The sequence below is a fragment of the Mustela erminea genome, chromosome 20 (genome assembly GCF_009829155.1).
Source record: "Mustela erminea isolate mMusErm1 chromosome 20, mMusErm1.Pri, whole genome shotgun sequence".
Classification (NCBI taxonomy): Eukaryota; Metazoa; Chordata; class Mammalia; order Carnivora; family Mustelidae; genus Mustela; species Mustela erminea.
In genome coordinates this window covers 12,135,397-12,160,768 of record NC_045633.1, presented here as the reverse complement: position 1 = coordinate 12,160,768, position 25,372 = coordinate 12,135,397, and the positions used below count along the sequence as shown (strand labels likewise).

General features: G+C 41.9%; 1 protein-coding gene and 1 non-coding gene across 5 annotated transcripts in view; both read right to left on the bottom strand.

Annotated features, from left to right (window-relative positions):
* Positions 1-25,372, bottom strand: part of PDXDC1 (pyridoxal dependent decarboxylase domain containing 1) — a 51,478-nt gene extending 26,106 nt beyond the window's left edge. Inside the window, exons 1-6 of one of the 4 annotated variants that reach the window (XM_032326765.1) lie at positions 25,260-25,372; positions 8,932-9,080; positions 8,408-8,470; positions 6,372-6,452; positions 4,373-4,519; positions 2,868-3,057 (exon numbers count right to left, since the gene is read on the bottom strand). In XM_032326765.1, the coding sequence (XP_032182656.1) occupies positions 2,868-3,057; positions 4,373-4,519; positions 6,372-6,442 (408 nt within the window). In that variant the 5' untranslated portion in view covers positions 6,443-6,452; positions 8,408-8,470; positions 8,932-9,080; positions 25,260-25,372. Of the gene's footprint in view, positions 1-2,867; positions 3,058-4,372; positions 4,520-6,371; positions 6,453-8,407; positions 8,471-8,931; positions 9,081-24,860; positions 24,951-25,259 lie in introns of those variants that run through there. The other 3 variants (XM_032326762.1, XM_032326763.1, XM_032326764.1) reach the window with 3 other exon arrangements.
* Positions 5,751-5,820, bottom strand: LOC116581573. Its single transcript, XR_004282115.1, has one exon. It is a non-coding gene; the product is annotated as a small nucleolar RNA SNORD45 (small nucleolar RNA).

The window sequence follows — 25,372 nt, the reverse complement described above, 5'->3', positions numbered from 1 at the left end:
CTGAAGTACATCTAGAGAGTCAAGTTTAAAAAAAGAGTGAATTTCCAGGAGCAGAAATTCTTTTTTTTTTTTTTTTAAGATTTTATTTATGTATTTGAGAGAGTGCACACTTGTGAGAGAGCACAAGCAGTGGAGGGGGAGAGGGAGAGAGAGAGAAGCAGGCTCCTGGCTGAGCCCCGATGTGGGGCTCTATCCCAGGACCCCGGGATCATGACCTCAGCTGAAGGCAGAGGCTTAACCAGCTGAGCTACCCAGGCGTAGAGATTCTTGTAAGAAGATACAGACAATGTAATATCCTGTGTCAACAAAATGAGTAACTATCAACTTGTGTTCTAAATGGGTAACTATCTTTGTTATATTCCAGAATATACCAAAAAATAAAAACACATCCAAACCAAGAAACAACCAAGCTCTAAGCATTTTGGGAGATAATTTAGGATCCTTCCTCCAAGCATTAGTGACAAATAACACCAGCAAAAGGCATCCAAAGAACAGGATCTCATTTACGGATCCACCCACGCCTAAAACAGCAATAAATATGGATCAGCAGATGTACATTTCTTAAAAGAAATGCAGTCAGTGCTATGAATGGAGATAGTAATTGTCAAATAAATTTTATATTCTTTATTTTTAGCTTCCCAATCCTTGAGGAGTTTATAGTTTAAGAAATTTTTAAACAGTGGCAGCATATTGTCCTGTGTAACTAAGACTTGGTAGAACCATTTCGAGACCAAAAATTTAATGAGCACACTTTCTCCCCCTTAGTGGATTTTCTTTTAAATTATGTAAATGAAGCCCAAGTCAAACACACACAAAAAAATATAGAAGTTTAAAGTGAATATCCCCTCCCACCCCTAAGCCATCAAGCCACTACTGTTAACAAATTAGGATAAAACCTTCTAAATATTTTCTAAGTATTTACAAAAATATTTTTTGAGGGGCACCTGGGTGGCTCAGTGGGTTAAAGCCTCTGCCTTTGGCTCAGGTCATGGTCTCAGGGTCCTGGGATCGAGCCCTGCCTCAGGCTCTCTGCTCAGTGAGGAGCCTGCTTCCTCCCTCTCTCTCTGCCTGCCTCTCTGCCTACTTGTGATCTCTGTCAAATAAATAAATAAAATCTTTAAAAAAATTTTTTTAATATATTTTTTGATATGAAAAACATGCACATGTACACTTTCTCTCTTTAAAGCAAGCTCTGTGCCCAACCCAATGTGGGGCCTACACTCATGACCCCGAGATCAAGAGTCACATGTTCCACTGACTGAGCCAGCCAGGCACCCCACACATAAACACTTTAAAAAACATGAATATGACCACTGTATATATACTATTCTGCCATCTGCCTGACTTAACAAAATACCTTTATACATTTTTTTTTTTCAAGTAAGCTCTATACCCAGTGTGGGGCTTGAACTCATGACCCCAAGACTAAGAGTTGCATGGTCTTGTGACGGTATACCGGTGCCCCCATACAGCTTTTGAAAATTGGATTGCTGTTCCTAAGCATTGGGAATGTCCCAATTCCAACTGGAGTCACTGTCCCAATTGTCCCAACCGTCTTGCTGACCCAAGACAACTGTGAGCCCATAAGAACCTGGCCTGTAGTAGTTAGGAAGTAACGTGTTCCAGATTTCTGTAAGGATATCATAAATCTGCTCTTTCTGTACTCTCAGAAGAGGACATAAGGGGCGCCTGGTGGCTCCGCTGGTTAAGTATCTGACTCTTGGTTTCGGCTTGGGTCATGATCTCAGCCCATGTCGGGCTCTGCGCTCAGTGCAGAGTCTGTTGTCCCCTCCCTCTGCTCCTCTCCCTGCTCTTGCTTATAAACAAATAAAATCTGGAAGAAAAAGAAATGACATAATTTCTTGCCACCAATGTCCACAGATCATAATCAACTTAAGTCCCTGAGTTTCCCCCCATATGTCTCCCCAGGACTCCTCCATCTTACAAAAGACAAACCCTCTAATCCTATGGGCTTTGCCTTAAAACAATCTTGGCAAAGAGGCTGAACATTTTTTTGTAGCCCACCTAATCGGGCTATATGTACCATGAAATTAAAAAATGGTAATGCACTTTGATCTAGCAATTCTAGATAGATTCTGAAAATCTATTTAAACAATACAGAAAATATTTCCTTAATATAGAAGAATTTATGTACACAAAGATGTCCATAATAATCCTATGGAAAAAGCGTTACCTGAAAATGGTCAGATAAAATAAAAGAAGGTGAACACTTTAATTGCCCAAAAGGGAAACAGTGTTTAAAATACCATACAGCCACTTAAAGGAATATTATGAAGATATTAAAAATAAACTGTAGTTGGAAGAACTGTTCAAACAGCGTATGTACCGGTTATAACACTAAATGAAAAAAGCCAGACATAACCACGTAAAAACACATAACCGTGTAAAAACTCTGCAAAAAACCATGTTGACTGTGGTTGCCTCTGTGCAACTAAACACGCACACACCCCCCACACCTGGGAGGCTCAGTTGGGTAAGTGTCCACCTCCTGATTTCAGCTCCAGTCATGATCTCAGGGTTGTGAGACTGAGCCCCACGTCAGGCTCCACGCTGAGTATGGAGCCCACTTAAGATTCTCTCTCTCCCTCTTCCCTTTCCCACCACTTGCATGTGCGTGTGCTCTCTCTCAAATATATATATATTTATTTTTTTCCACACACAGACACATATATATCTGAAAATTCATTAGTATACTTTAATATATTTGCTGACAATGACAAAACAAGCATATATGTTTCTTTCCTTTTGAAACTGGGAGCTAAAGAAATGGGTGTATTACATACTATAAAGTTTTAGGACAGAACAAAACACAAATGCTTTAAAATACCCACCGTATACCACCTTACCTGATTACAAAGGTACTGGCCCAGGCCAGGCCTAGCAGCAGCGCTAAGATATATGACAGGTTTTTTATTATATAACACATTAAAACCATCCACTACGAAGTCTTCATAACGAGAATGAATAGCAAGCCTGCAGATCTTTGCAAGTCCTTCTCTTTCTTCTTCGTGGAAATAGGCGCAGCCATTTTCATACCTGTTAAGAGACAGCCATATATCAATATGGTCTTATCGTTGGGTAACTCACATTTTACAATCCTAGTCTTATAATCCTGGAAATAATTCCTTTTTAACCTAGAAACTGTCACTTAGAATGGTCAGAGGGAGGTAGGGGTCACCTGCATCATAGATGGCTGACCATACCTTACAGCTGGAGGCTACAAGGAACAGAGGAAGAGCACCTGGACGGCTCAGTCGGTTGAGCCTCCAACTCTTGATTTTGGCTCAGGTCGTGATCTCAAGGTCCTGAGACTGAGCCCTGAGAGGAGCTCCCTGCTCAAGCAAGGAGTCTGCTTGTCACCCTCTCCCTCTGTCCCTCCCTCTGCTCGCTTACTCTTTCAAATACATAAATCTTTGTTTATGCCTCAGAACAGAGGCAAGGATTCTTCATCTGTACTCAACTCCACACAGAGCAGCGACTATGATGTAAAAAGGCTGAAATCATGGTTTTGGCTTATTCTACAAGAAGGCCAGCATAAATAACACACTTAAACTTCTTAGCAGTTTTAGCCCTAAAACATCCAAAGTAAATAAAATTGTCAAAAATGCTAGGCAACCCAACTTTTGCTTTTGCTATTATCTGCCTGGGGCCAATTACTCTTCTTAGTCTGCTTTCTAGAGAAGGAGAGAGAATTTCAATTACAGGTGGTAGACTATTACTAGAATAGAAGAAAATTTCTTCTTTGCAATACAGTTACCAATACCGTTTATATTCTCATCAGGCCAAGCTCTTTCCCAACATCTGAAAGTGTGTCTCTCACGTTAAATCTTACAGGGTTAGGCAAACATCTCTTTTTTTTATAAGTAACAGCATAAACACAAAAATACCACTGTGTCTTCTACTGACTCCTCACCTGCTATAATTCCTTAATAATGCCAACAGTATCAGAGCATAAAGCAAATTTCCATCTCATAACACACACTCAAATTCCTTATGGCAGCATTTCCCTTCTACTAAAGCCCAAGCTAGTATTTTGATTAAAAATACTTGAAGCATTTTTCCTACTCTATCTTCTATCAACATATGCCAAGCAGGAATCCTAAAAATAACAACTCTGACATTATCCAAACTATATGTGCATATGTTCTTGGCTCTTGACATATGCTCATTCCTTCGCTCATTTAATCCTCGTAACAATACCATGACATAAATATTAATGTTATCCCCATTTAATAAAACTGAGACATTCAGAGATTAAAAAACCCTTCAAGAGGAAAGGGAAAAAACAGACATGAACTTAAGTAGCACAGCTCCAAAAAAAAGTGGGTACCTAATTCATGTGTGTCCTTACCTGAAAATTCTGCATAGCCATAATGTAGTGTCTGAAAGTATCCTGGTCGTAAGTTTTCTAAGCTTCTCTTTGTCCAGGGTCGAAATATAAGCTCCCAGACTATGCCCCAGCAAAGCTATATGACCTTGTTCTCCAATATTCTGGATTCTATTAATCAAAATGAATCATATTAAAAGAGTATTTATTTAAAATTTTTATTTTTTTAAATTTAAAAAATTTATTTATTTAAAATATGAATAAAGCAATAAAACAAAACCTAGAGACACAGGGTTTTCACAGAAATCTGTCAGACTTGAAATCCACTTAATGGCCTAGAAGTCAAATATTCAGATAAATTTAGGAAATTCATGTATATAAAGTACTGATAATCTGGGGAACAAAAAGATTAAAAAAATTCAAATCCTAGGAGATATATATCCTTTTTATTGAGTATCTACTAAATATACAAACTGTGAATAATTTTCTGTCCCCATTTTTTTTTAATTACATGTCAGCCGTAAGAACTACAGAGCATAATACTGAGATACACTGGGCAGAAAATTTTCTCAAAGAATCATTAGATAAAGATCAATTTCCCCACATACACACTGTCTGTGGGCTATTTATAACAATACAGCCAATTCAAGGAGAACCATGTAGCATTTTATGCATAATTAAAATGGAAGGACTAATTTCCCTTATAAAAAGTATAAATCGGTAAGAATAAGACAAAAAAATTGGACAGGATACTGAGCAAAGGATATATTTCATAAAAAAGGAAATATAAATGGGCCTTAAAAAATACATAAAAAGAAACCAAACCTGACTCATAGGAAAATGTGAACTAAAATTACGCCGACATATCACTGCTCACCTTGCGGACTGGCAACCGTCCTTAGGTCTGCTAAGAGCCTCATAGGCAAGGTGTGGGCAGAGAGATATTCTCATGCACTGCTGGTGGGCCTACAAACTGGCATAATTCCACAGGAAATTTGGCAGTATCTATCAAAATTACAAATATACAAACTACCTGGCCTAGAAATACCACTTTAGGACTTCGATCCCCAGAAGCCCTCGTTTGTATGATAAATGACGCACGTACAGTTACTGGCAGCCGCAATGCTTGCGACAGTAAACATGAACAGGAGACCAGTTAAATAAAATATGGTTCATTCATCAAAAGGAAAACTAACCAGCTCTTACAGGTAAAAGCTCTTTGTATACCAATAAATAATGAACGCCAGGACATAAATGAAAACAGCAACATGCAGAACAACATACAGTATTTACAGAGTGGAGGGAACGGGGACTTGCTTATGTACACATATCTCTGAAGAACACACGAGAACAAGCGTGGAGGGGGAGGGGAAAAGTATGAAGGAAATTCCCCTTTTCATCCAAGGCCTCTGTAATTTTGGAATTCACATCAATTTTGGGTTCAGGTAACACATGCCATCGTATCACTGACCGAAAACTGCCTTTTTTATTGTTTGAAATTTGAAAAAGGAGAATGCCATTACTTATCTCCCCCCAAATTAAATTTAAAACAACTAACTATGAAACTAAATAAATAGCTAAGTTAGATGAATAAAAATAAATGGATGATTCACAGACAGCGGGGCCTGCCACCAACAGATTCAGCTGCGGCAGTTCTCAGCGGTCCGCAGCGGAAGCATGAAGCAGAAGCCAGCCGTGGCAGAAAGCCCTCAGCAGTGTTCTCTGGTCTCTGTGCCAGCCCCTCTCTACGACTTGATGCCAGAGAAACTACAGGATTGAGTCTGAGTGAGCGCCTTCCTTTTGTGAAGTATGTTCCCTAAAATATATTAAATGTCTCTCCGAAAGGGAAGAAATGACCACTGTGTTAATATCACACGTAACTCTGAATGAAACATAGCTCTGTTTTGGCAACTTGTAAGAATGCAATCACTGTTTACAGGGGGAAAAAAAAAAGAATGCAATCACTATCAAAATCAAGAACACATAGACCTTCAAACAGAAGCCTCCAACCGTCCCACATTACCGGGCACTCTGGGGTTCCTCGTCTTCATCTCCGTGCATCAGGTTCTGAACTAACTGGAGGAGGCTCACCATGTCTTGTCCACTGCAGAACAAGAAGAGAGCTGACGGGGGTGGGGGGGGGGGGCGGAAAGAGCACACATCCCTCCCCACTCTACCTCCCTCACTTGAACCAGCTCTGGCGAGTTGCTCTTTTTAAATTGAGCATCAGAATGTGTTTGAGATACACTAGACATCTTTGAAACACAAACCTCAAATGAACCGAATTCGCAATATAACCATGTCATTATTAAATCTTCCACCCAAACAGGAGATCGATCTCTGAAATTTCACCAGTATTATGTCAGCATTATTTCTCTACTCAAATGTTCATTTGAGTCCAAGGAGAACATTTAATAAGCATGTTAAAGAACCAACACAGTCTTTTTAAGATGCTGGAAGGTCACAGTGGGACTAAGACTACTCCGAGGCCACTGGTATAGCTAGTTTCCCTCCACAGAGGAGTCTTGCCTGGCTGTTCTAACAGACTTAAACATGTAATGCAAGCATCTCTTCTTACCCCCACTTCCCCAAGCAGGGAAACTGGAGATCTACTTCGAGTGCAAACAGTTTTACTTCTCTCCAAGATATGTTATTAAACGCTTATTACGTGAGGGGTTGAAAACTTATGAGGAGAATCTGAATGGCTACGGTAGTAAGCAATGACAAGGTGACTTGTAGTAACTGTAATGTAAAAATAGTACCACTCCATTAATGAGACTAGGACTCACAAAAAGGTTCTCTTTTGAAAAAGCAGCACAGACAAAACAATGCCCTAATACCCCTTCTCCCCAAGGTGCTGACCTTCATGTGAGAGGGGCTCTGGCCCTCGGACACTGTGGAGAGAGTAGGGGCTAGGCACGTGACCTTGAGCAAGCTGCTGAAACTCCCTCAGCCCCACTACAGAACTCTGAGGACACCATCAGTGCATGGAGCACGTTTATCCCGTGCCTGGCAAACACGATCTCCCATGTGGGTGTCAGCATTATTAAGTGTGACTGTTCCTGCTCTGTGGCTTTAATGCCCTCCCATTCTGAGAATTCGAGAAGTTCCTGCTACTACCTCTTGCAGGGAAATTTCTGTGGGATCAGCAGAACCCTTGCATTCCCTTCCAGAGGTGTGCAAAGAGGGGGGTGGCAGGACTTGATTTGTGTTCTCAGCTGTAGAACTCACTTCACATCCAAGGGCTTCAGATCAGCATGGTCAGGCTACAGGCAGGAAGCCTATCTTAAAATGCTAGTATCTGGTGTGTTAGACAGGATACTAGTTGACACAAGTGGTCCTTCCTCTATGCTTCTCTTTTGCAACCTTGTATATATTCACATACAGGTCAAAGGACAATTGAAGGGAGTTGTACTGTTTACCTATGTGCAGTTTCCTGGTTATAAAAAAAAAAGCTTGAGGGAAGCTGGGCTGGGACTTTATTTAATTCCAGGCTGAGTCTTAATATCCGGTGAGTATCTTAGGTACACAGCTACTTATTTTTCTGATCTTTGCCTACTAGCTTCAACCATACACATTGGACAGATTGGCTTAGTTGCCAAAAATATATATATATAAATCACCCTGCCTACAAAAGATTGAAGCTGACATTTTCATTTTACTGTATTATAAAAATGATACATCTTATCAAATTAACGTATCTCTTACCATAAAGCCCAGTCTACTGAATAGAGGACAGGTTTCAAGGATGAACTAAGTATGACAGTTGAGTTACAGAATTTTAAGTTTGTACATCACTTTTGAGTCCTGAAGTTCTTAAATTCTGAATGGGAAATTAAATTAAATGCTGAATGGGAAAGGGTGAGAAGCAGGCAGATTCAGTATTACCACAACTAGCCAACAGCATTCCGGTTTTCTGATACGACACGGTACCATATAAGGACTCTCAATTTGCTCTGTGCTTATCACAACTAAAATTATCCATCAACTATAGTCTGGAAATCTCGATTTAAAGAAAACACATACCCAACTAAAATATGTATCTTCATTGTCACCTACCTGCCTTGGAGTGGCCCCGGAATATCTCCTGATGACTTCTTTCCATTTTCTTCCTCTGTTCTTCTAATTTAAAGGAAATAAAAAATGATTGTTCTATCTTATCAAATTTCTAAGATTTGAACATATAAACATGTGATGATGTTGCCTTTAACCTCTTAGTAACTGACATAGGATTTGAAATACATTTACCACATCTCTTGCCCTATTCCTGTTGCCCTAGCCCCAGTTTGGGGTACAGTTTGAATTTCAGGAGAGGAACATGAAATGAGTAACACTTTAACCCATTTTTTGGTTAGCTGATGCTCTACATGACCTAAACACAGAGCAAGGAGCATTTATAGAATTCAAATCAATCTGTTAGGTAAATGAAATTCTTAATAGGCAGAACTGAAAATTAGTAAGTCCTGCCCCACAATTTCAAAATCTTTAATTACAAAGTACCTTCTATGCAAAACAAACACTGTCTTTAAAGTCAGATGAAGCTAAGCTAAGTGTGACATTGTGAAACCAAGAGGTGTTTTTACCAGCAGGAAACCAGTGCCACCAGCTTCACAACAGGCTGAACACGTTTAATAGGGTCACTTCTGTTCCAGGCTCACCTCTGACTGTCCTCTAGCATCTTCATGGCCTCTTTCAAGTTTTTTCCCATCTCAGCTAATGTAGGGTCTGCTATCTGGGCAACAAATCAAAAAAGGTTAAATTGCAATAATCCTGTATTACTTCTGCAACATAATTCATCCAGAAAAATTAAACTCAAGTCCATTTTCTTCTGGGGTTATTAAAAAACACATGGATCTATTATAAAACACATGAATTTGTTTTAAAATACTTGTTTTACAAGTTCTCTATTTTTGTTAAAAATTTTTAAAAGATTTAATTTATTTATTTTAGGGACAGGGACAGAGTGCACACGTGTAAACGGGGGGAGGGGCAGAGAGACAGAGCATCCCAAACAGCCTCCTCGCTGAGTACTGAGCCCAACCTGGGGCTCGAGCTCTTGACCCGAGATCACGACCTAAGCCAGAACCAAAAGTCAGATGCCTAACCAACTGATCCACCCAGGTGCCCCTAACATACATTTGATTTTAAAATTCCAAAGTACAAACAGGTAAAAAAAAACAACAAAAAACCCACCATTCCTACTCCCCAGGGGAAGCCACTCAGGTGCAACGTGTATCTTTCTAAACTCACACACCACCCCTATGAAGTCCCGCAACTTGATTTTTTCTACCTTACAGTGAACACGGTTCCATGTCAGTATATATCCACTTCACTTGTCATGGTGACACTATACCTGACTCTATGGCTATTTCATCATTTAGCCCATCTTGAATTAATGTTAGATGATTCCAGTTTTACACTCCTAGAAGCCAAGTTCAGAGAAGTATGATTAGTATTCTATTTGTTTTATCGCTGTAATAGGCTGAAAAATGGCCTCTCCAAACAAATTCACGTAGTACCCTGGAACAGGTGAATGTTACCTTATATGGCAAAGTCCTTGCGGATGTGATTAAAGATCACATTAAAGATCAGATCTTTAAAGATCTAGAGATGGACTGTCCAGGTGAGCTCTAAATGCAGTCACATGCATCCAGCTAAGAGAGAAGTAGAAGGAGACTACACACATACACACACACACACACACACAAATACACAAGAGAAGACCATGTAAAGACAGAGTAGAGGGAGACTTGAAGGTCTGATCTCAAAAACTGGAATGATGGGGCCAGGGACCAAGGAGTGAGTACTGGCAAGCAACATCAGCTGGCCCAAGAAAGGGACTCTCCCTTCGAACCTATGGAGGGAGTTCAGCCCTGCCCACACCTGACTTCAGCCCACTGATACAGATTTTAAACTTCTAGCCTTCAGAACCGTGGGAAAACACATTTCTGTTGTCCTAAGGCACCCAGTTTGTGCTCATTTGTCACAGTAGCCACAGGGAACTAATATCCTCATAAATCTGGAAGTGATTCCGGGGCACCTGGATGGCTCAGTGGGTTAGAGCCTCTGCCTTCAGCTCAGGTCATGGTCTCAGGGTCCTGGAACTGAGCCCTACATCGGGCTCTCTGCTCTCCCCGCTGAGCAGACAGCCTGCTTCCCTCTCTCTCTCTGTCTACCTCTCGGCCCACTTGTGATTTCTCTCTGTCAAATAAATAAATAAAATCTTAAAAAAAAAAAAAAAAACAATCTGGAAGTGATTCCAAAAACTCTGGAAGCTTCCACAGCTGGTCACAGTGAATGCTTCCAGAGAAGGGAAACTGGAAGGACAAGCATCAGATCAGAGGGAGTCTTTTCAGCTCAAGTCTTTTAGTTCTTTTCTGGTTTTAGTACCAAGTGAATTTTTACTTCCAGTCAAAAGATAACCAAGACAATATTCTAAAAAATCTTGCAAAATTAAACAGACAAACTCATTTTCCTTTCTTACTTCTTAATCTCCCTAGCAATCTTAAGGCAAACCAGTTGTCTTGAATCTCCAAACAAGCTGGGTTACAGAGAGTTACGGAGGCTTTCTTTTGTTCCCCTCTTACCCTTCGAGTGTACTTCAACTGTATTTATGCTTTTTTCCCCTTCAGACTGCTTACTGTACCTAATCATAACTTATATGGAGTAAGTGTACAATAGGTTGTTTTATAGTTAGTATTGCCATATCTCCTCAAAATTGTTTTGTTTTGGAGCACCTGGGTGGCTCAGTTGTTAAGCATGTGCCTTTAGCTCAGGCCACGATCTCAGCATCCTGGGATGGAGCCCGCTGCCATGGGGCTCCCTGCTCAGTGGGAAGCCTGCTTCTCCCTCTCCCACTCCCCCCACTTGTGTTCCCTCTTTATGTCTCTCTCTGTCAAACAAATAAATAAAATCTAAAAAAAAAAAAAAAAAAAGTTTTGTTTTGTTCTGTTTAAGAGAGGGATAGAGAGACTCTTAAGCAGGCTTCATGCACAGTGCAGAGCCTGACATGGGGCTCGACCTCACAACCCAGAGATCTGAGCCAAAATCAAAAGCTGTACACTTGCTTAAGTGACAGAGACACCCAGGCACCCCTCTCCTCAAGAAATGCTACTCAGTTTATCCATGTAAGTTCGGAAAAATGTTAACTTTAGGAATCTAGCCCAAGGATTTTCCATTTGTGTTCTTCGGAGTCTTAAGACTTCCAGAAAGAACTTTGGGGAAGTGGGGACGGACAGGCAGTTGGGGCTTTTAGCTCCCTGGCCCCGACTAAGGAGATCAGATCTGTTTTACAACAAGAATTTTAACTTTCACGTGTAGAAGAAATCACTGAAAAAAAGAAGAAAAAAGTGAAGTATACCGTGTATACCTCTGGTGTACCATTTGAGAAGTGAAGAAACAAAGATTCAGAGAGGTAAAGTGACTGGCCTAAGGTTACAGAGCAAATGGGTGACAGAGCAGTGCCAGAACCCTGGTTTCCTGACTCCTGTTTCTGACCTTTCTGGTACATCACACAGACCCCAAAACAGATTACAAAATAACCGCGTAGCCACGTCCAATACGATTTTACACAGGATAGAAAAATCATTTTAAAACTGGTGTTTGCAAAAAAAAAAAAAATTCACAATTTTAATGTAACCATAAGATGGGTTACAAAACCATCTCAAATGGTCTCTGTGTTCTCAGTTAATGATTGTGAGTAGGATGAGGAACAGATAATGGTCAAGAGAATGTATCTGAACTCCTCCATCTACTGGTCATGTTCCTCATTACCCTTACCCTCTGTGACCCTCCAGGGTGTTCCCAATCTTCTGGCCAAATGAAAAGATAAACAGGTCTGTTTGATCAACCATACATCCCTATTTCATGCTTGTAACACTTGCCCTGTCTGAAATGTTCTTCTGCCTTTTATCTTTCCAGCTATTAAATCACAATTCAATACTTCCAAGAAACTGTGATGGATAAAACCACTTCACTCTCATATTCTCTTTAAAGACAGCAATACTGTTTTTGCTTAACCATAGACTCTGGATCTGGTGCCTGACAAAAAGAACTGTATTTATGGGAACAGAAACACATGTATATGGGACAGAACATGTAAAACCGGGGCCATTCTAATATGCAACTGCCATTTATCCTTATGATTCCTTGACATCCTTTACTGTGGATTGTTTTAGAGATGATCTTTCCAGTATATTCTCTCCAATTAGATTATAAGCTCCCTGAAGGCAGGGATTCAGACTACTCATTTTGAGTGTTTTTGCAGGACTAGAGGCCTCAAGTCGGCTCGATTCTTGGACTGTCATGTTACATCCGAAACCCGTTCGGAAGGCAGAACATAATGGGCATCAACACACCAGCTCTAAGTATGACACAGCTAGCATTTTCCTATAGGACTGGAACATGGTTTTTCAGTTGAAAGTAGACAAAATAGCTGACTTAGTTTAGAACTCGCTTCTTATGAACAGTACTTATTTTTAGACATGAGAATTCACATGTGATGACAAGACACACTGCGAAAGGCAGGAGGGAAACGCAGCTTCGCGTTCTCCGGTGTGAGTCTCTCTGTACAGACAGAGCCCGTGCTCACTGAGAGGAATGGCTTACATTTAAATTGTTCTGGCTCCTCCTCTCATTTAGGAAGAGAAGTCGAGGGTGGAGCAGGTGGCGGAAAGTGGGTGGCTAGGGAAAATAACATTTATAGTTAACTTTCAGTAAATTAAATCTGAGTGTGATGGGACTCCAATGCCACACACCCTCAAGGGCTTGTTAACTGGAGAAATCCAAAATATAAAGTGTTACCCAGCTGCAGGATAATAATATGCTCCGTCAAGGAATGCTCTAAGAAAAATGTGTATTTGTTCATTGGTTCCTTCAAACTAAAAACCATGCCTCCTTGGGCTTCTAGTGAGGGCAGCTGTGATTATCTAATTCATATTTCTTATCCTCAGTTCCTGTTACAGTGCCAGACAAGGCAGTTGCTAATACACAACAGAAGGGCAATAGCCAGACACAAACCTAAATGTGTGAATGATTAAGCTTGTGTATCAGGAGATGTCTGGGTGGCACAGTCAGTTACGAGTCTGCCATTGGCTCAGGTCACGATCCCAGGGTCCTGGAATCAAGCCCTACATGGGGCTCCTAGCTCAGCGGGAACTTCTCACCATCTGTGGTTCCCCTGCTTGTGCTCTCTTTCTCTGACAAATACAATCTTTACATACATACGTACATATGTGTAGACTCCTTATTTAAAAAAAGGTATCTATTATTCAGTATTTAGATTAAGATTGTTTTAGGCTCTTGAGGGGAAAAGAGTAGTATTCTGTGCTAGGTTCCTAGGAAGAATGTCCTATCATTTTTTTTTTTTTTATTCCTTAGCACCAAGCACAGGATGTAGCACAGAAAAAGGGCTCAATGAGATCTGTGATCCTTGTTAATTACTAACAGTTACTGGACTGCTTCCTATATTCCAGGCATTATGCCAACTAATACTTTTATATGTATTATTTCCTGACTAATCCAAAGGCAGTTAGTATGCTTTAGGGCTGGAATTTATTTTTTTAATTTAAATTCAATTAATTAACTTAGTGTATTATTAGTTTCAGAGGTAAAGCTCAGGGATTCATCAGTCTTATATGACACCCAGTGCGCATGACATCAAGGACCCTCCTCACTGTCCATCACCCCACCCCCCCACCCCCCTCTACTCCAGCAACCCGCAGTTTGTTTCCTAAGATTAGGAGTCTCTTATGGTTTATCTCCCTCTCTTCATCTTTGTTTTATTTTTCCCTCCCCTCCCCTATGATCCTCGGTTTTGTTTCTTAGATTTCACATATGAGTGAGATCATATAATTATCTTTCTGACTGACTTACTTCACTTAGCATTATATCCTCTAGTTCCATCCACATTGTTGCAAATGGCAAGATTTCATTTTTTGATGGTTGAGTCAAATCCATTATGTACACATCCCACGTTTCCTTTATTCATTCATCTGTGGATGGACATCTAGACTCTTTCCACAGTTTGGCTATTGTGGACATTGCTGCTATAAACACTGGGGTGTAAGGCCAGAATTTAAAACAAAGCCTATACTACCCTAACCACTCTTAACTCTTAGTGGTTAGTACTCTTAACCACTAGGCAATACTGCTTTTCAATTTTATAAAATAAGTAAACAAAGCAACTCACACTTTGAAAAAAACCTGTACTCAAAAGTCTTAATTAGAGCTAAGGCCTCCCACCAACCTTTCTAAAAGTAGGCTCCACCCCCAGCATGGAGCCCAAAGCAGAACTTGAACTCATGACCCAGGGATCAAGACCTGAGCTGAGATCAGGAGTCAGGTGCTCAACCGACTCAACCATCCAAGTGTCCCAGACCTGGTGTTTAAGATGATCCTTCCTTGGGACGCCTGGGTGGCTCAGTTGCACAGATTAGACTCCTTATTTAAAAAAAGGTATCTATTATTCAGTATTTAGATTAAGATTGTTTTAGGCTCTTGAGGGGGAAAAGAGTAGTATTCTGTGCTAAGTTCCTAGGAAGAATGTCCTATCATTTTTTTTTTTTTTATTCCTTAGCACCAAGCACAGGATGTAGCACAGAAAAAGGGCTCAATGAGATCTGTGATCCTTGTTAATTACTAACAGTTACTGGACTGCTTCCTATATTCCAGGCATTATGCCAACTAATACTTCTAAAAGTAGGCTCCACCCCCAGCATGAGCCTTCGGCTCAGGTCATGATCCCGGAATCCTGGGATCGAGTCCCGCATCAGGCGCCCAGCTCCATGGGGAGTCTGCTTCTCCCTCTGACTTTCTCCTCACTCATGCTCTTTCTCACTGTCTCTCTCTCAAATAAAAAAAAAAAAAAAAAAAAAAGATGATCCTTCCTTGATTAAAGTTTTCAGCTAGATAAAGTGTATCAGAAGGCTCTCCCTAGTGGGAAAAATTCAGTGTCAACTAGATGACTAGATGACCAAAAACTTACCTCCAAACCAGGGCATTTTCAAGAGTGAAGGAAGCAGTGTTAATAATTAAGCCATGACAATAGGTATAAACTGGGAGAGTCCTGGGCCAACCAGGATGTACAGTTACCCTGGCCTTGACTAAAACGTTCATTCCACAGCTCATGCCCTTGTTCCATCCAGCGGAGCCCATGGAAATGTCTATGGTCACGGCTGTCTGAGTTACAAGGTAAAATCAAAGACAACGTATAATTTGCAAAGAGTGCACCTGAAGTCCAAGTATTGTCAAAGACTTCTTTTCCTACCTATAAACACATCTGAATCCATTTTCCCTCATTGAAATCTTGAACAAAGTGACCTGACTGAAAACCTGGGGCCTAACAGGAAGAACTTCAGGAAAAAAGGTCCCTCTGTTAACGAAAAGGTCAACAGATTCCAACCAATCCTTTAGAGACCAGGGGCCTTTAGCCGATTCCTTTCCATTGTCTTTCCTACCGACCTTAAGCAAGCCAATCCAGGCTGTAAAGTATGTCAGTGTTGGGGGGGGGGTTTCAGATGCTTTTCTAGGAAAGGGAGCAGGAGGTCAACCTAGACTTTTGAGCTAGACACCCATGGCCTCTGCTCACCCAGGTCCCTAAGTCTTAAAGAGGGTTGCAGCAGTCAGACTGCTGAAACCGTGCAACAACGCGTTTACAAAGTGTGTGTACCTAGTCACGAAACCACTACATGCTCATTACTGACGCACAGACAGCTATTAGACTGTTAGCACAGACAGCTATTAGACTGTTAGTTGTTAGATTGTAAATTCATAAATTATATTTTCAGTTACGGCTGATTCTGCTGTGTAATGAAGTAGATTCAGTATTTTTGCTTCAATTATATCTCACAAAAGCACATGGTATGGCTTAATGCAATTTCAAGGCTAAAGATGAACCATTCAATTGTTTGTACGATAACTGTCACAGAACTGCAACAGCTCATTTTGTAAAACAAGCTCCACCATTCATTATTTTACAAACATTTAAGAGCCTTTTTTTTTTTTTTTTTTTTTTTTAGATTTTATTCATTTGACAGACAGATCACAAGTAGACAGAGCAGGAGGCAGAGAATCAGAGAGGTAGGGAAGCAGGCTCCCTACTGAGCAAAGAGCCTGATGCAGGGCTCTATCTCAGGACCTTGGGATCATGACCTGAGCCAAAGGCAGAGGCTTAACCCGCTGAGCCACCCAGGCGCCCAAGAGCCATTTTTTTTTTTTTTTTCCAAGAGCCATTTTTATACTAGTTGATTTTCATTACTTTCAGTCAGTGTGGAAGAGCAAAATACCCTGCCACTATCAGAAGAAATACTACACTTGTAATGTTAAAACATCATGAATTAAAGTTCTCAAATGTTGGAAGAAAAAAGTCAAGAGTCAAATGCAAGGGAAAACAGTAAAAGAAGTCATGGAGTAATTCTCAAGTTTTCCAAAAGCTAGTAGAAGTTCTAAATTTATCTGGAGTGGGGCTGTAGGGATTAATGAAAAAGAAAAAAATCACTTACTTTTGCTCTAGGCTAGAAATGTATTAATTCAGTATAAAATATTGCTGGCACTATTCCTACCCTTATTTGGAAATACATCCTATTTGTTTTATTCTATTTCATTTTTTGAAAAAGATTTATTTGTCTGAGAGAGAGAAAGAGAGAGTGAAAGCACAAGCAGAGGAAGTGGCAGGCAGAGAGGGAGAAGCAGGCTCCCCACTGAGCAAGGAGCCTCATGCCGAGCTGGATCCCAAGACCCTGGGATCGTGACTGGAGCTGAAGACAGGTGCTTAACTGACTGAGCCACGCAGGCATCCCAAGTTCTTTTTCACTTTTAAAACCTGCTGATCGTGACCTGCTAAGTTGATTTGACATCCCATAAACAGGATGTAACCTGTGGTATGGATGTTGGGAGTTATTACCCAGCAGATAAATAATCATTTGTTAATAAATTTATTTACCAAGAAGTTGTTTATGAGAACCTTTCAAAAGTGGAAACTGCAGTAGAAAAATAATTTTAGGGCATAAAATTTGACAACAACTGCTCTACAGTCAATTTTAGAATGTTCTCACAGCTTCCAAGCAGGCTTAATCGAGCTCTTGTATACATTTCCTCAGGGGAACCAAGTGTGACAACAAGAATCATATACTTACTTTCAAATGAATTAGGAGAAAAAAATAACACCTCGAACCCTGAATTCTTAGACACTACTATTTGTAAAATCTAAGTTTAAAAAGGAGGGCAGATTACAGAACAGAAAGCGTATCTGGTACCCACTGTTAAGAGGCACAAGGGAACTTTTAGGGGAGATGCGAATGTTCCGTATCTTGATCGTGCTCGTGATTCTATGTCTGTGTATAACCAATAGCCAAAATGCAACCTGGATCATCAAAGTGGGTATTCTTATTACACATAAACTGTCCCTCAATTTTAAAAAGGTGGGTGAACCGATTTTAAAGTCAATTTAGAAGAAACATTAAGTAAATAATAGTGTAAATGGCATACTGATGTGGCAAAATTCAAAAATGGCATATGAATAACAGCTATTTAGGAAATACAGAGCTACCCCTTTAAAAAGAGACAGACCCCGGAAGAAAGGGGAAAAGGAAGCCTAAAATGTAATCTTAAAATCTAAAAAGCACAACATTCATCAATAGAAGTGATACTGTAGTTTTAATAAACGTTTTCATTGGCGGAATGTTCATAATTGGGGAGTTCGAGGACGATTACCAAAGAAGAACTAAGGCATATGAGAATGCCAGCTGCTCATAGTGGACAGAAGACTGTGGTGTCATCAAACGCTAGTTTACCACATATGCATTAGACATGTTAAAAGAAAAGATCACCACCTTGGAGTCTGAGTGGCTCAGTCGGTGAAGCATCGGCCTTCGGCTCGAGTCACGATCCTGGGGTCTAACCCCACATCGGTCTCCCTGCTCAGTGGGGAGTCTGCTTTTCCCTCTCCCTCTGCCTCCCACCCCACTCGTGCTCTCTCTCATCCACCCCACTCGTGCTCTCTCTCATAAATAAACAAAAATCTTTAAAAAAAAAAATCACCCCCTTTCTTCAATCAAAGCAATCAGAAAAACTCTAAAATCCTGCTTGGTTTTTTTTTTATTATTATTTTATTTATTTTATTTGAGAGCAAGCGAGCGAGAGAGGAAGCATGAGCAAGGAAAGGGGCAGGGAAGCAGATGCCCCAATGATCAGGGAGTCCAACTTGGGACTTGATCCTGGGACTCGATCCCAAGACTCAATCCCAGGACTCCAGGATCATGACCTAAGCCAGAGGCAGCCGCTTAACTGACAGCTTGACTGACGCAGGAGCCCCCAAATCCTTTCTAACATACTAACTACTGTGGCCTTCTACATCTTTCTTTCAAGGTGAATCCCAGAGAGTGATAATCATGCAATTATCATCAACTCTTAAAATCATTTCTTTTCCTCCCCAGTGAAGACACAGTGTCTGCTATCCAGCACTAGCTCGACAAGCACCCCAAACACTACACATCTCTGAGCAGCACCAAGCAGCCGCTTCAGGAACACAGCTGCTCCTTTCAGGTCAACGACAAGAGAAAATTTCTGACAGGGATTCTCTGGGAAGTTGATACAGTGCCTTGCAAACCTGGCTTGCTGTCTTGGCATCTCAATTTCTCCATTTGTAAATACTTTTGCCTGATTTCAACAGAACAGTTTTTCACTAAGAACTAGGCACTACTGGGTACCTGGGTGGCTTAGTGGGTTAAGCCTCTGCCTTCAGGTCGGGTCATGAACTCAGGGTCCTGGGATCGAGTCCCACATCAGGCTTTCTGCTCGACGGGGAGCCTGCTTTCTCCCTCTCTCTCTGCCTGCCTCTCTGCCCACTTGTGATCTCTGTCCTAAATAAATAAAATCTTAAAAAAAAAAAAAAAAAGAACTAGGCACTACTGTCTGTGTCTTCTAAGAAGTGGATACTCTTGGAAAACCTTTTTAACTATCACGGACTCTGCTTGAGTGTGTCTGTGAGAACAGGAAGACATACTGTAATCACTGGCTCATTAAGGAGCTTAAGATTCCTAGTTGAAGAATATTCAAATATTCCATCGGGCACTAGGATCTAATCTTACCAATTCAAGAGAAGAGGCAAAACAGAACATGTGGGGAAAAGAAGGGGCAAAAATAGACAGCAGGGAAGTAAGAATCTGGTAGAGGTAAGGAGGCAGCAGTCAGTAACATCAGATCAAACCCGTCACAGAAGCATGCAGAGGGTTTAGAAAGGCATTCAGATCACTTGCTGTAAGATATGTGTTGGGAATGCTAGGGATTCAAGTCTAAGTTTCAACAATGTATTCCTAGAGACCACTCCTCTGAAGAATCAATTCATTCAGGCTTTATATATATCATGAATAAATGCTTCCCAACAACTACACAGATGGAAAAGTACCACACACCAGGCAAGCTCTATTTCTAAGACGTTTACTAGTTCATCTGGAATCACACACTCATTCTGGAACACACAAAAAAACTGCCTACAAGAAAGCAAGCTAGAGTCCCTTGAAAATAGAAGTCTTTCACTGAGATGTGCCTCTCATAGGGAGTGCTTCCTAGGACTTGGTGGGGATGGAATCAGAAAGATAAAGATACCCATTATCCTCACCAGTATCACTCTGTCCCTTACTGAATGGGAACTCTGTAGGGCTAACGCTCCTAGCCACATCTCTGAGGAAAGGAACCCACTGATTCTGAAGCCTTTGTGTGGTATCTATGCATCTTCAGAGCTTCAAGGTTGAACTGTGAAAGTGCCTACATTCAACTGTTTTTAATGCACAAAACCCACACAACCTCATAGGCTTCCACCTAATACAATGTACAGTCTAGTAAGTAATTCAGTCTCGCTAGGATCCTGAGATCACTGTGGCTAAATGTTCCATGTCATGGAGTCCCATTTTATTTTTTAAGTAGGCTCCCCACCCAGCCGGGAGCCCAACACGGGGCTTGAACTCATGACCCTGAGATCCTGACATCGAGACCTGAACTGAAATTGAGTCGAGACTCAACCCAACTGAGGCACCCCAAGGAGTTACATTTAAAGTGCTTTATCTTGCTGTTTCTGCTTTTCCGCATATAGGAAGAGGGTTTTATTAGAAGAGCGTACTCCTCCCTCAGTTCTTTTAAACTCAGAATGCATTTTCCACAGAAATAAAAAGTGGACAGGGTCCCAGGCTAGACTGCAAAGACTATGCAACTTTAAGGCAACTAAATATTTAGCATTTAATAAAGCAAAAAACCACAATAACAGAAATCAAACAAATAATAAAAAACAATTAACATTTTTGTTTTGAATATTGCTTGGAAAAATAGATGTAAGCTAGATTTTAGATATTTTCAAAGTGACTGGAAACATATTTTTTAAATATCTGATTTAAACTTCAAAATGTGAAACAGGTTTCCTTTCCCTTATGATCTACCAGCAATTAATATGAGGCACAATTGTATTGTAAAGTAAGCATTTACATTTTATTTACATTTTTTAGAAACTAGAAAAGACAGGGTTCTGATAGTCTACCTAAAGAATCTCTTCTACAAAAATCTTTCCTGGCCACTCAATTCGATGCATTTCCCTTTTTATCCTTAATACTTTTTATCCCACTATGCTATATAAGGATTTGTCGAAACAGGTATGCCCCTACCAGAACATAACCTCCTGCGAGGATCAGGTCTTACTCACTTCATGTTTCTCTCAGCACGGGGCTCTGACCATAGCCGGGCTTCAAGAAAAATTATAACTCAAAGCAGGCCACTGCTTTAGGTGAAAACTGCTGACATTAAACACAGGCAACTCCTCTCTATAATTTTAACTCATAATCCTAGATCTGGTGGCACACACAACAGACTGGGGACCATCAACGGCTCGGTCACTGACTGCCTCTGCAATCTTGAATAAATCAAAAATCCCCGAGGCCATAAATTTTCAGGATCAGGAACTTTGTACCATATTTTCCTGGACACCCAGCATTTGATAATCATTTACCACTTTGGCCACCGAGCACCTGTATGCAAAACCCTTACACGAGGATGATATAGGGATCAGCTTTAAATGAATGTCAAAATTATAGGCCATCATCTCCCGTCCCTTTTCTTGTAAGGTCTACAAAGTCAGACCACAGAAAATGGTTCTTCCCCCCCACCTTTCTTTCATTTGAGAATGGTTATTTCAAACATGGCTAATAGGTATTCCTTTTGTGAGCTTTTAAAATACAAAACAGGAATAGAAATTCTGGTAGTCTTTATCAGTAATAATCAGGAACGTTCCAGTCACGCTCCTATTGCTCCTTAAAAACTTATCATCAGTCAGATGAAACAATTTTCCAAAAACAGATCCAACGAGGGTGGGGGAGAAATTTTGCTTAGAAGGAGTACAGGAAAAAATAATGGGTTGGGTTACAATTATTTTGATCAGAAGCAGGGTCAAAGTTGCCTCTTGCAGAGACAAAAAGTAAATATACAACAAATAAACGAGCCCCACTCTCTAGTGCTGCCCAAGAGAATCGTCTATGGTCATGGAAATGTTCTATGTCCACTCTGTCCGGTGCACAACCACAAGCCACACCGTCACTCTAGAGCACTTGAAAAGTGTCGACTGAGGAACTGCATTCTAGATTTTAATCTTAACTAATCTAAATTTAAGAAGCCAAATATAGCTAGTGTATCCCCTACTGAATGGTGTAGCTTCAGATTTTCTAAGTCCGTGGGTCTCAACCAGAGGCAGTCTCCCCACCCCCCAGGGAACAACTTCTTCATTCGCCGACTCTGGTTCTCACACTACAAGAAATGCCACTGATGGAGATCAGAGATGCAGCTCAACATTCTACAATGCACTGGCCAGCTTCTCCCAAAACGGCATTAACCAGCCCAGCATGCCAGCACAGCGGAGTTTAAGTTTACTCAGGCTGGAATTAAAGTAAATGCAAATAAACTGCAATATGCTTTGTCCAGACATAATACCCAGGAAGAACGAGCTTTTTTAAGGAACAGGAAAAGGTCTGGGCTGTTGTACAAGTTTAAAGGAGCAGGTCTTTACTGAAAAGTGTATGCAGGTGTGTTAACCTAAGATCTAAAGCATCAGAATTGTTATTTCCTGCGGCATTTTTTAAACTTGATTATTAACCTAAGTAAACACTGTGAGACTATGCGACAGAGCCTTGCCCCTTAATGAGTTGGACACAGAGTACTGGGGGACTGAGGCCCCTAAACCTACTCTTCCAGTATGCCTTGCCCCTTCAATTGACCTGTCTTGGTTTCTTGAGACCTCATTAATTTCAGATACAGCAGAGAGTACTGGGAAAGAAGAGCGGTCAGGGCAAGAAAACGGCTCTGTCATGGCAGGTCTCACATCTACATATTACCTAAAGCGAAGGCAAGCGTACAGAATTATATTTGGACCAAAGGAAATGTACTGACTGATGGTACTACATGAGGATGGACTACTACATTCAGAGAGAGCTATTACTTGAAATTAGAGGATGGGAATCAAGTAACATTGTGGTTTCTGTAGCCAGTGTAAATTATGCAAGAATCCGTTTAAATGGGATCATTCAGGACTGCTCAATAGTTTTATATTAGCAATGTACAATTTAGCAGAACAGCCTATCTCTCAAAGAAACAGGAATAGCAGACACAACTCAATGTTTTTACTTTGATTCAAACTGTTTTTCAGAACATGAAACCCTCCATGTTCACATAGCAATTCTTTTTCTTTTCTGCCCACTTAGCACCAACCGAAATCGCTCATTAGATGTGAACAGGGAATATAAAAATAAGACACAGTCTTAGTCCTCAAACAGTTGCATTCAGAATTTCCACACTGGCCTAAGGCAGAAACTTCCAGCCCACACATTCTGAATTCCTCAGAGATCACTGCCATTTTTGTGAATGCTCCAGCCGTAGGCACTCTGGAATTTCATCGCACTTCAGATCCTCATTTGGAGTTTACGATCCTTTGGCATCAATTAACATTTATAGGGAGAAACCAGTATAATCGACTAATTAAACGCCAGAACAGTAGTATTTAAAGTGGGATTCCAACCCACTGTTTTTGCAGATTTGCCTGTAAGAAACTGTTCTTGGAGGAAAGGTCACGCCAGTTCTTTAGGTTTCTAACTGAAAAGACACAACACCCATCCTGTCTTATGAAACTGGACAGGAAACAACACAGAAAAGGCAATTTTAGTATCATTTTATATTCAACTACTGGCGTAACACAGGTGACCTAGACCAGGGGTTCTCAGCCTCAGCATGACTAACATTTTAAGCACATATTCTCTGGTATTGAGGCTGTCCTATGCAAGGTGGAATGTTCGGCAGCATCCTTAGCCTCTAACCACTAGGTGCCAGCAGCACCTCCAGCCCCCCCTACCCGCCCCCCCAGCTGTGACAACCAAAATGTCTCCAAACAAGCTGCCAAATGTCCCCTAGGGAACAAAACTGCAATGGTGGTTGAGAATCACTGACCTAGCCTGTAACTCAAAAGTATCACAAGGTAGGGATGCCTGGGTGGCTTAGATGCTAAGCATCTGCCTTTGGCTTTGAGGAGAACCTGCTTCTCCCTCTCCCTCTGCCTGCAGCTGCCCTTGCTTGTGCTTGCTCTCTGTCAAATAAATTAAAAAAAAAAAAAAGGTACCACAAGGTAGACACTGTGTACTTATCAAAAGCCTGGAAAGACTTTATTCCTAGCCAGCAAAACACATAAGGTTAAAAACATAATCTTTTTCTATTCTTGACCGTCTTCCACCCAATTTATAAGAAACCTTCCACGCAATTTATGAGGTGTAAGCTATACATCCGGCTGAACTGGTACAATTACTCCCTTCAACTTTCCAGTGACAAGAGAACCCATCTACAGCAGATGCCACACTTGGCGGGGTGGGGACGACGACGACACCATGACAAAGTGTGACATTTCTGCCAGTTCAAAACCAAAATAAGGCAGCACTGCTCCCTAACTCTGCATGCACAAAAGAACAAGGTCTGCAGGAGCCCACTCACAAGCTCGAAGACGAAGAACGTGGAGGGAAGACAGGTGTCCAAGCACGGGTTCTCATCTACCAGCCCTAAATCAGGGACAATTAGAATCCATCGCCCTTGCCAGAGCAGTGAGCCAGGTACATCCCGCGGCTGCTCCCCCAGGGCAAACCAGAGGAAGGCGAGGCTATCTGGGCACTTCGGATTCCCACCCACTCCCCCACAGGAAAGGGGGAATAGCAGTAACCCCCAAAACGCAACTCACCCCCTACAGAAGACCCACCCCTTCTTGACCTCGGGGCCAGGGGAGGGGTGGGCTCTTCACAGGTGTTCACAACTACAGCGTCAGAATCCCGTGCGGGAACTTGTTAAACAGGCAGATCCCCGTCCCGCCCCCACTGAGGGTCCGACCCCACGGCCGAAAATCTGGCTGTTTACCAACGGCCCCAGGGGATCCCTAGTCATGCTGAAGTTGGAAACCCACTGCTTCAACACTGTTTCCCCGCTGACTTGGAGACCACAGAAAACCTACAGGCTAGCAGTTGGCTCCGAAACCACCGGAGCTTCTGTCCACGCTCTTCTGGGGCCGCAAGTGGCTAGCTGTCACCCGAAAGGGGGAACGGAGCGCGGGCAGGCCCCAAGGTCGGCCCCGCGGCTCCCGCACCGGGCTAGGGGCAGAACCGGCCCGGCCTCTCTCGGGCCACGGGGACCCGAGGGGCTCCCGGCCCCATGACGTGACCAGGCCTCAGCCGCGAGCGCCCAGCCGGACGCCCTCGCGGCCAGGCCTCCTCAGGCAGGGCCAGTTAGCCCCTGGGCCCCTCCCCGGTCACAATGGCAGCTCGCGACCGGGAAACAGTCGCCCCGGAGTCAGGAGACAGACCCCGGGCCGCAACGCCGCCACCCACCCCCTCCCCCCAGCCCGAGTACGGACCTTCTCCAGGGACGCGTCCATGGCTGAGGCGGCCGGCGGAGCCCGATGGAGGCTCCGCGGTCCGAGTGCTACTTCCGCCTCCCGCGGCCCGCCGCGGTATCCACGCTGGCAGC